The sequence below is a fragment of the Vitis riparia genome, chromosome 14 (genome assembly GCF_004353265.1).
Source record: "Vitis riparia cultivar Riparia Gloire de Montpellier isolate 1030 chromosome 14, EGFV_Vit.rip_1.0, whole genome shotgun sequence".
Classification (NCBI taxonomy): Eukaryota; Viridiplantae; Streptophyta; class Magnoliopsida; order Vitales; family Vitaceae; genus Vitis; species Vitis riparia.
The window spans coordinates 2,879,284-2,890,859 of NC_048444.1; the positions used below are offsets into that span (position 1 = coordinate 2,879,284).

The 11,576-nt window shown below is 35.1% G+C and overlaps 1 protein-coding gene across 1 annotated transcript; it reads right to left on the reverse strand.

Moving 5' to 3' along the window:
• Positions 1-959: 959 nt before the first annotated feature.
• On the reverse strand, positions 960-10,115 carry LOC117930300 (DExH-box ATP-dependent RNA helicase DExH17). The gene is made up of 27 exons (XM_034850886.1): positions 9,982-10,115; positions 9,349-9,532; positions 8,703-8,864; positions 8,066-8,303; positions 7,933-7,969; positions 7,792-7,838; positions 7,433-7,470; positions 7,233-7,254; positions 6,898-7,110; positions 6,631-6,787; positions 6,494-6,545; positions 5,567-5,638; positions 5,387-5,436; positions 5,177-5,294; positions 5,008-5,089; positions 4,863-4,928; positions 4,656-4,781; positions 4,369-4,565; positions 4,097-4,285; positions 3,737-3,988; positions 3,575-3,624; positions 3,298-3,315; positions 2,765-2,847; positions 2,476-2,677; positions 2,303-2,340; positions 1,844-2,212; positions 960-1,750 (listed from the first exon to the last, which is right to left on the reverse strand). Exons 1-27 carry the CDS (start codon positions 10,056-10,058, stop codon positions 1,170-1,172), a joined length of 3,720 nt encoding a protein of 1,239 aa, XP_034706777.1. The 5' UTR covers positions 10,059-10,115; the 3' UTR covers positions 960-1,169.
• Between the last annotated feature and the right edge of the window lie 1,461 nt (positions 10,116-11,576).

Below are 11,576 nucleotides of genomic sequence, written 5' to 3' on the forward strand. Positions count from 1 at the left end.
AAAAGATTCAGGTCCACTTACTCAGAATGACTCGGCTAATAACAGCTGCTCAGGAGCCGATGGCAGGGAAGTGGGGAAAATAATAATAATAAAAACTTCACTTAAACAATATAGTAAATTTATCTTTCAAAATTTATAAACCAGATTAGTAGATTGACTGCTGCTACACAGAAGCTGAATAAACTTTTAAGCTTTACAAATCAAGTCCAAGTCAACAAGATGCAAAGTGATATTTGGCTTCATATTTCTTGCACCACATATGCCAGTTTGTCAGTGAATTATCCTTAATTAACTCATCTTTGAAAGAAAACCCAGAGTGTTTTTATTCCCCACCTTATATTTTGCATTGATCAGTTTGTAAGAATTGACAACCATTTATGCGAAGATCCCAAATCCTGATGCTATGGTCAAGAGAACCTGACATGAAGCTGTCATTAATTGAAGACATGCAGAAAGAAACAACCCTACGGAGAACAAATATTAGAAAACCATCGGCATTGTGAACTAGAAGTCAACAACCCAGGTTAATGATCACCAGTTCAACTGCCAATTCAATTTATTAGGTGGCTTAATAATAAAAGTATCATTGTAGGTATATGAACAGGAGAATTTTTATTTTTTAATTTTTTTTTTACAGGTGAACATGGAGACTCAATAATAATATGTGGTGAAATTTTATTAACGAAAACAAGCAGATTAGTGGTTTGAGGTGTCAAATTTGTTGTATCTTGCTCAAACAAATATTTGGTTTGAATTAGTATTGCCTGTGGCATCCTCTTTGTTTGGTCCATAAAAATAGTCCACATTCCAATTCTGGATGCTTTCGATGTGCCACAAAATACAAGCAAATTAATGCATTATGCATCATATCCACAAACCCTTTGGCCACCTGGAAATTAGTTGGAGTTACGGTATTGTTAATCCTCATTGGGAATTTTATCAGCAAATTCTAATACATATCCAAAAACAGGAGGAATCAGGCCTCTCAGCTCCATTTCAAGCATGCACATGAACCTTGTTTGAACCCTATGTATCTTATGTTCACTGTTGAGTGAACTTGTTATATTTCAGATTCTGAACAAGAATGCGCCAATGAAGTTGAACCGTTTCACAAACATCACAATCCAAGATTGAGACACCATTTGTCCCATTTAATGGCAGAAGAGCAATCAGAGAAATGAGAAGACACTCTTAAACCCTAGGAATGAATCTACTTCCCTGATTTTGCCCGGTGTTGCTGCTGGGCAGCACTGCCCTTTTGATCCATTTGGAGAGAGATTCTTCTTCCTGATATTCTTAACACACATTCCGGGGTCTGCATTCTGTACATTGTTCTTTACTCTAGAAACATGATGTGTGGGATCAGTCTGGATGCTTGAAACTTCTGGGGGAAGATCCAAGCTCCCATGAGCGCCACAGGTGCTTCCAGAGATTATATTGGGGTCCATCTTTGCGCCTTCCCTAACATGATGAGATTCTTTTTCCATTTTTTTAGGTTCTGAATCTGAAATAACTATAGTAGTCTTCAGGGCTTCACTTGAATTTGTTCCTTCCAATGTGTCAAAAGAATCCTCATGAAGCACAGTCTGGTTCTCAGAGAAGTGTCCTTTGGTCAGAATTGTAGAATCAGACTCAGGGGTCTCTGATTTATTGAACACCGGAAAGTTCTTAGCTTTTCTCCGTATGTGATCAAATATTGTATCTTCACTCACGATTTGGGATGTGCTCTCTATTCGTTCAGGAAGATCAGCTTGAATAGATACAAATAAATGGTTTAAAACTCCATACAAGACAGACTAATGATAATAATAATAGCATTTGATAAAATAAATAAAAAATGCACCTCTGTCATCCATGAAGTTCATGACAACCAAACTACCAGTTGCAGGTTGGTATTTTGTAGTTGGATTTTTGCTGATACCAGGTCCATTCAGTTCAGCCTCTCTAGAATGTAAAAATGGACTGACCGTGGCCCGTCTTGGAATTTTGCTTCTCTCTGTTTCTTCCAGAGCTTCTGTGACATGGAGTTCAAGCTGCTGTTCATGAGTGCGCTTTCTTGTGAGGATCAAGGCCTCTGATGATGGAGAAACAGAAGCATTTGATTTGGTCAAAACATTGAAGCTCTTGGACTTTTTACGTATATGTTCAAATACAGTCTGCTCAGTTATGATTTTGCATTCATCATCTTCAGTTTCAATAGCAGGTGAACCTTCTGAATTTCAAGGTTAAAGTGGTAATGAGTAAGAATGACAGAGAAAGAAAATCAGATTAAATAATGTGAAGGGAAGTCTCCTAACTTTACCTTCTTCCGACTCTTCATCTATAAGTTTGAAATTGGGCCTAAGACAGGAAAACCAGATGGCTCATTCATATGGAAAACATTATATGATAAAACCAGATTTTCAGACCCCATGGTATCTTTTGGGTAAGGGTTAGATATATAAAGCATAAAGAATCAGAAGAAAAGGCACTCACAAGGAATCCATTTCTCGTTTGGATTTCTTTGAAATGTCAAGCCCTTTGGAAGAAGAATGAGATGCATCTTCATTGTCATCTTCTATGACATACACTTCTTTAGGCAAAGGAAAAGAGGAAAGCTGCTTACTTCCACGTGTATGGATCATATTTGAATTAATTTCCTTCACCACTAGAAGTTTTTGGTGCAGATCAATGCCAACTGCATGAACACCACAATAAAATGAATCTTCATGACTCAGGAATTTGAATTTTTGTTAAAATTCATCAATCCCAGCAGAAGTTTTACTGTATTCTTCAAAAATCAGATCAGCCTTAACAGTCAGCTTTCCTTGCTGAGGCGTTGACAGGAGAATTGTTGTGCTATAGGGGCTGCAACAGAAACCAACCGCCTTAGGCGCAAATAGCAAATAACAAGGTAGAGATAATGGGAGATGAATAAACATATCCTCCCTAGAAGAAGAGGGTAAAGAGATGGTGCCCAGAGCTGTTTCTTCCAATAGGTTTCTCTTTCTTCCCACTTACCATGGTAATCAATCTTATTGTCATCGTAATCATTATTTTACAACAAAATTTTAATTAGTCTTTTACTTTGTAATAACTGTAGATGATCAATATTTTAAAAAACAGGAATTTCCTTGGGGGAGAGAGAAGAAAAAAGAATCCCGTTTTTGTCCAGGCATTGACTTCCAAGACCACCATGACTGAAACTCCGGACCATAACTTTCATGATACACCAGTAATTATTCTCTGTGAGTGCTTAGATAATATTATGGACTTATCAATCACAAAAATGAAAAGCAAAGGTTTGAGTTTGCTTACCTAGAAAATTCATCCACTCTGCTGCAACCAATTCAAATAGAGTTAGCCCTTCTGTAACTAAAGGAGATACAATGGAATATTATGTAGCATTAAGTATAAGACTAAGGGGTCTATATTAAAACTAAAACAATTTGCTCAATCTAGGAAATTTTCCAGTTAAACAGCTCAAACATTTGACTATAGAAAAAACATATGCTTTTTGGTGACCCCCAAGTATTATGTTTGCGATATTGTGCTAATGTATAATTGCTGAAAGCAACAAAGAAGCCAACATCACCTTATTTTCTCATGAAAGAGAATCAGGTTATCTTCCTCCAAACCAACAACCTGTAAGAAAGAGTTCTTGGTTGAATGTTTGTAAAATGGATTCATTGTGACATGAAAGGCATTGCAACCAAACAGCATGGATAACGTTTAAAGCAAATTCATGACAACATACCATGTCAGCATAATATCGTTTAATTGATTGGAAGGATTGTGATAGCCTTGTCAATGTTAATTCTATCTTGGACTTCCCTTGCCTTTGGCATTCAATTTCCTCAATCTTCAACTCTACTTTCGGAGGCAGTGATGACAGGGACTCCTTGATGTGGTTCCCAAATGGGTATTTTCGACCAGTGACAATCTCTATCCTTCTTGGATCAGCTTCAGCCAGAGCCTCAAATGAAACAATTCCCATTGAATGTAATGCCTGAGGAATGTGCTTGGAGGAAGACAGGGGGTGAGGAGAAGAAAATTAAGTAATTCAAGACATGGAAATCATATTTCTAATGGAAACTGAGAAGCCAATAAAGAAAACCTTTGCAGTCACCATTCCAATGCCAGGTAATTGTTTCAGCAAGTATGGACTGTCGTCCCAGAGCTTTTGAAGTAAACATTTGGACAGAAGGATTGAGTTCAAAGCTCCTTTATAACTCTTTTTGTAAATGAAGTACTCTTTCATGCACTTAGCAATTCTACACCCATTTGAGCATATAGCATTTGCATCCTATAGCACATCCAGAAGCTCAGAATTTCATAAGCTTTATTAGGCACATTAGAATAATAGACAATGTATTGTGAAGTTGAGACCTGAGTCAATGATAAATCATGAACAGAAGGATCGCCTGTCAAGCAGTCACTTGCCAAAACAAATATTTTCTCTTCTCTGGTTTGGATACGCCTTTTCCTTTTTCCTTTATCACCAAGAATATGAAATCGAAGCCGGCCATCTTTATCCATGTTTATGTCATTTAGAAACTTCTTCTCATTGCGCCTGAGCTGTATCCCTTCATTTTTCAGTAGATAAAATATCATTCCTCCAGTTGACTTTACAAATATAAGTACCATTTACTACTGGAAGCAATATACACACATACAGGCAATTTCCTCAGATCGGCAGATGATATGAAGTGCATCTTCTAAACTGCAGTCTACAGGAGTCTGCATAATGTGCTTCATCGTACCGAATTTCAAATAATATTTTGTCATCAACCTTCCAGGTTCTGAAGATTGGAAAATACAGAAAGGTTAGTGCTTCTGTCACTATGGAGTACAGCCAGCTACTGCATTGTAAGCCATGATACCTAGCGGTTTCAAGAGGAAACCATCTTCATCAGTCCAGATCATTTGATGTTGTGATAACTCATTAACTTCTGAACACAAATATCTGACATAACAAACAATTAATCAAACAGTATAGAGAACACTAGTGCACTTTACAACTGCAACAATGAATCATAACAGTACCTTGAGTGTACTTCTCTATAAGGTTGCCAGGGATACCTTTCTTAAATGCATATTTCTCAGGGTTCTGGTTAAGCATAGTTTCAAGAAAGTAATTTAGATGAAAAAGAATATCCAGAAAAAAATCTCCAAGGAAAGCCCCAATGATACATGCCTTTTTCATTCTCACATACAAGTATGAGCACTTCATCCATTCAATAGCCCTTGTAATGTCAGAGACAGTTAGTTGAACTATCTCTGCAGTTAGATGCTCAGTCACACATGAAAGCAATCTAAAAGCAAGAAGAAGACCATATAAACTACATAAGTAGAAGACAAGTAAAATTTCTATTTACATTTGGGAATTTAAAGGTTATTCACTTACTGTGATTCCACCAATTCACACCCATTCAAGAGATTCTCGTACAAATGAACCTAACATCATGTAAAACTTTATAATATAGTTCCAAAACGATCAGGTACTTTTGGAATCAAAAGTTATTATTTCAATAATAATCACAACTGTGATAACTGCATAATGATTACAAAGCAAGACCAAAATCACCGTTTCTCTTCTTGTCATGATTATAGCCATTCCCGTATCCTCAAATGGTGGACGACCTGCCCTCCCACACATCTGCATTTTAAGACAAACTTAATGACATGATAAGCAAAGTATTGAGGAATACAAACATGCTTATACTAGGACAATTTTTTTCTTTGGGCCCTAGGCACAGTTAGTATAAGTTGAATATATGTCCATACAAAGCATGCGTATGTTTGTAAGTTTTAACTTTTGATAGTAATGAAAGTCGGCAAAATATTGAGGAAAGCAGACATGCTTATGGTAAGAGCATTTTTTGTGGTTCCTCAGCATTGTTAGTATATGTTGAATATATGTCCACAGAAAGCATGTGTATCCTTATTGATTAGGTTGAGCCCTTTTCAAGTGTTATGATTCATAAAGAAGTCTCCAAGGAAAATATCCCTTCCTCAAAGAATAGCAGTGGTTCAATGAGTGAGCTTACAGAGAGCTCACCCTTGACTGCCATGTGCTTTATTTCTCACTTGACCACAAAAATCAATGTGAAAACCCACCAGTCTTTGTCAACTTGAAAACTTCAACCTTAACATAACGAAATAACACATTTGCATGCAAAATTGCATACTTTAACTTGGATTTTTCACTCAAGAAAACTTCCAATTCCTTTCATATTTGCACAAAGACGAACTAAGGGAGAATCTCTTCCCTGGATCACTGCAGCAACAGTTTCAATGGATAAATTCATGCATAGGCCATGTTTTGTCCACATCCTTTCATAAATGACATTGATGTATAGAAAAAACAAAAACAAACACAAAAAACAATACCACACAAGTATATAGGAATGCCTCAGCTCTAGTGTTTTGCATTTAGCATCTTCTGAAGAAAAGCTTGGCTATGCTTTGAATTCAGAAGTTCGAATATAAGTATTGAAGACAAGTGACACACCTGTAATATCATGGATCGGTCATATTCCATGTACAGGCCTTTTTCCTTGTTGCTGAAAAAACACTAGAGCTGATGATGACTAAAGACAAAGAGGATCTTTACAATTTCTAAGAAGTACAAAATATAGTTCAACATACAAGTGCTGCGTTGATTTGATTACTACTGTATGTGCCGGTAGGTTGATTCCATGGGCAAGAGTATTTGTGGTACACAGAATTTGAATGTCACCCTTAAGAAAAAGACCTTCAATGAGATTGCGATCCTTTGGGCAAAGTCCACCATTGTGGTAACCAACTGAAAACAAGCTATCAAATTATACTATTTCAAACTAACTTTGTGAGCAATAGGGACATTGAAAAACTTTCAAATTGACAAGCATTATGGTAAGAAAAATAAGCTTATACCTCCATAAAGGATGTATGATTGCATTTGTTTATCACTGCATGATAGTGAAGCTTCCCTTAACCTTTCCTCTTGTTCTTTGCTTCTGATGAATGGATTAGAATGACCATAGTTCATTGCTATCTGAGATATTCGTTGTGCTGCTTCTTGTGCTCCTTTTCTAGTTGAACAAAAAACTAGGGCAGATTTTCCTCTGGAATATTGCATGAGAATATCTGCAAATCAGTTTTCTATGAGTCAACATTTTCTGAGTTTACAGTGTCAAAGTGTAAAATCAGGACAAACAAAAACAAAAAGAATAATCTTTTTAAAAATCAGAGCCATGGCCCCTGCTTACCGAAAATATAATTTTGAAGGCGCTGCATAATGAAACAGAAGAATTAAAAAACAAGACAAAGAGGTGAAGTTCAACTTTTCAGAAACAAACTTTGAAATTCATCTTTTTCAGTCAAAGTTCCTCAGAACAAAGGGAAGCTAAGATTTAAGATTATATAGAATCAGACATAATGACCAAAAAGAACAAGTGTAAGCTCTTACCTTTTCAAATAGGAAGTCATTTTTTGCTGGTGTATAGCCTATGAGCAAAGCAGGTGCAAGAATACATAAAAAGACTGATATCAATAGTTGAATGATGTCAATAGTTGCCTATCAAAAGAAAAAAAATCAATAGTTGAATTGTATATCATGCTCATGTACAAGTCACCGGAAATCTTTTGTTACAATTATGCTCCAATTGCCACACACAAAAAAATTACAACTAGAGAAACATGCAAATCAAAATGCATATCATAAATTATTCTCCAAAATTTTCTATGTGAGTTGTTATCACAATCATTTTAGAGAAACATACTTCCAAGCAACTAACTTCCGAAATGGAAAATTTCTTATCTGTATACCAAAAACTTTTGTAGTCAACTTTACAGGCCTCATTTCTTCACCGAACCTGTACAAACATTTGAAAGCTATTTAAAATAAAAGGGGTATGTGCATCAAAGAAAACAAAGCACGCCCATCAAGTAAAAGAAATTAGAAAGTACCTTTTAATCCCTTGGGCAGGGACCATTAGCCATTCCGCTGTAGAGATAAATATGCAATACACATTGAAGATTAATGATAAAAATTTTCATACCAACTCTTTCATGGAATCAAAATATTGCTGTACAACTTTACCAAGGTCCTCAATATTTGGAATAGTGGCAGAAACAGCTAGGAAGCGGACATGAGAAAGAGAACTTAATTTCATTTCTGGGTTGCGAGCAAGCATTTTTATCCTACTAACTATTGCCTCCAAAGCTGCTCCACGTGGATCATTCAATAGGTGAACTTCATCAATAAGCACAAGAGCTATGTCACTGAAAAAACTCAAGCCTCCATCTTTTATGCGATACCGGGTCACTGCATCAAACTTCTATAGAAAGGAAAAAGAATGTATTTAGCCATGCTCCAACAGTATGATTAAAACTTAAACCACTAAAAAAGAACATGAGAGTGCACTCTGTTGATTGAAAATCCTTTAGGAATAATGTGTGCCCGTTTGATTACTAACCTAAACAAAATCAAACATCCAGAAGTGATTTTGTTGAAGTTGAAGATGCCACAAAAACAATAGCCAAGGCAAAAAGAACATGGATCAAGAATGTGGGAGAAAATATGATAGCTTGTGATTTAATAGAATCTGGCCCTAAATAGAGCATCAGAAAAAGAATCATGTAGCCAACTCCATGTAAATTGGATGGTGGCAATGTTGAGTTTTAAATGAGTGTCTCTTATATGCAAACATATGTATGTATAAGATGCTGCATCTGACCTCTGGAGTGGTCACAATAATGTCTGCTTCTTGTATATTCCTTATGTTGTAAAATTCGTTGTCACCAGTCAGCTCCAGACAATTTATCCCCAGGGACCCAAGTTTCTGATTCCAATCTCGAAGCTTCTCCTGTACAAGAGCCTTGGATGGAGCTATGTAGATCTTCATTCCACAAAATAGAAAAAGAAACCCAGAAGAAAAAATCACTACTTGCAAGTGGATATGTAAACAATTTTTATGGCCTAATATAAACCACTACGCACATCAGCATGGCTTCAGAAGTAAAATTTGCAGTTATCAATTTATAAATTCAGAATTAATGCTTGTCTAAATCTGAGTGATGATATACTGTAAAAGGAGGAACTGCAGAAAACAAAGAGATTTATCATAAAAACAACGAAAAAAAATAAACTAAATTAATTATAATTAAGAAGTTAATTATAATTAAGAAGTTAATTATGATTACGATCAGATGAAAAGTGAAGTGCTATGGGAAACTTCCAGGATTTTCATGCAAAAGAACTTCACTATAGGTGTGTGTGGCTCCCTCTGAAGTTGGAATCGAGAAAATAATACACTTCTGCATCTAGTCCATTACTAAAATATCTACATATTTACCATCAACATTATTGGTTAGGAACCTTACTGTTTTGAGGGTTCCCTTTACATGGATGAATCTCCCCTCTTCAGAGATGAACCTTGAGAGAAGCCTCAGAATGCAGAGCTCAAAGAGCACTGTTTTACCACTTCCAGTTGGTGCTGAAATAACCATGTTTACATCGGAGAGAAAACAGGCAGAGAAGCATTCGCTCTGCAGCGAATTAAAATACCTGCATGCAGAAGGAGTGAAACATAGTAAGGCCTTATCTGATTGTGATGAGTTGAATAAGCATTTCAATTCCAATAAATTTAAATTTTGTAGATTCAGGTGTATAGCTGTATTTGATTGGAGATCAATTTGTATAAAAGTAACTCAATAACTGGAATTGGAATTGAGACCTCCAATTCCATTTTGTTCCAAGTCCATTTTCAAGGCCCCAAATCAAATGCAACCAAAGTCAGCCTAACAAAAATCGATTGCATGCAGAATTTCTAATGAAACAGTTAGCATGTATTGTTATCTCATCCAATGGCTTGGTTGGTTCAGAAGTGATGACCTGTACAAATGGGCATCTTAAAATTGGAGGACAAAGGTCATATTCAAGGATGAGCCCAATATAACAGCCTATCTACAAGTTTGAGTAGAATATCATAGAACTTAACTGAGCAACTAAAATACCTGAAGCTAAAAGCAGATTGAAAAGGTACAGGCAAATCTAAGACAGATTTCAGAGAGTAGGAATCCAGATTGCTCATATCTTGGTGTCTTGAGAGAAAAACAACTGAAAGAATTTGAACTGGGACCTCCTTTCTCAACCTATATATGACAGAAACACCATAGTTAAATTAAGTGCATGGATCACTCCTGAAACATCAAAATTCATTTGCATGTCAAGAGCACCTAAAACGTCTAAAAGGGAACCGATTGAATCCAGTCCGATCCAGAGAAAAAAAAATTGAGCAATTGCATATCTTTTTCATATATCCCATTGCGTTCAAGACATCGTCCAAACATGGAAATGTGATTTTTATCAAACAACCGGTTCTTTTATTTTTTTATCGAAATGGTAAAAGCCAACAGTAGCACACCTTAATTCACCAAGAAAACACCTAAATCTTAGTAGCACAGGGCCACAAGCTATTTTCCATTCAAAAAACCAAGCAAAAAACATCAAATCTCTTCATAGCACGGAAGATCAGACAATTCCTACCAAAGATGGTTCAGATCTCAAAAAAAATAAAAATAAATTAAGAGCAGAGATTATTTCATTTCAAACATTAAATAAAATTTCTACAATTTTATGGATTTTCAAAGTACAAATTCTATGAGTCTGTGCTCCAGAGCAACCAACGAATATTGCTTGATCAACGACCGGAATCGTTCACGATCAAAATTCATCGAGAAAATAAATAGAAACTTCAGATCTCCAGCTCAGTTCATCGGAAATTCGAGCTGATAGAGAGAGCAAGAGAGAGTCACCTTGATGAGGATGAAATAGAAACGAGACTCAGATCTTCAAAATGAAATGCGCAATATTTATACTGGGGCATGAGGATGGGTCCTTTGGCGGGAGAACCACTATCATCTTGGGCCGAAAATTGGACCTGGCTGGGTTGGAAGCTGAAGGAAAGCCCAATCCAATCTACTTCGGAGTTTTTTGGAAACATTTAGAGCCTATTGGAAATGTTTTCAAAAACAGTTTTCTATTCAAAAAAAAAAATCAAAAAAACATATTTGACTTTTTTTCACTCGATAACATGAAATAACGTATGTTTAGATAACAATTTTTAGTTATGTTTATATTATTTTCACTTGTTTTTCAAATAATTGTTTTAAAAATAAAATAATAAACATATTTAAAAAAATACTAAAAATAAATAAAAATATTTTAATTTTTTCGAACAAAATCTTATAATATAAAATATAATATAATAGTTTTAAAAAACTGTTTTCAAAATTGTTATAGGGCTATCAAACAAACCCTTAGATTCTTGGAAGGAGTGTGAAAATAGTTCATGATATTTATTTACTATTATAAATAATTAAAATTAGTTTTTTAACTTAAAAAACACATTCAATAATTTATTTATTTTTATAAAAAAAATACATATCTTTAGAATTTGTTTTAAAAACAAGTTTTCCTTTTAAATAAATTAAAAATATTTTAAGTGCTTTTATAATATTTTATATAACAATTAAAAATATATACAATATTTAAAAAAATTTGCATTATGTATAAGCATACACCTTAATTTCACAGTAAATAAATAATA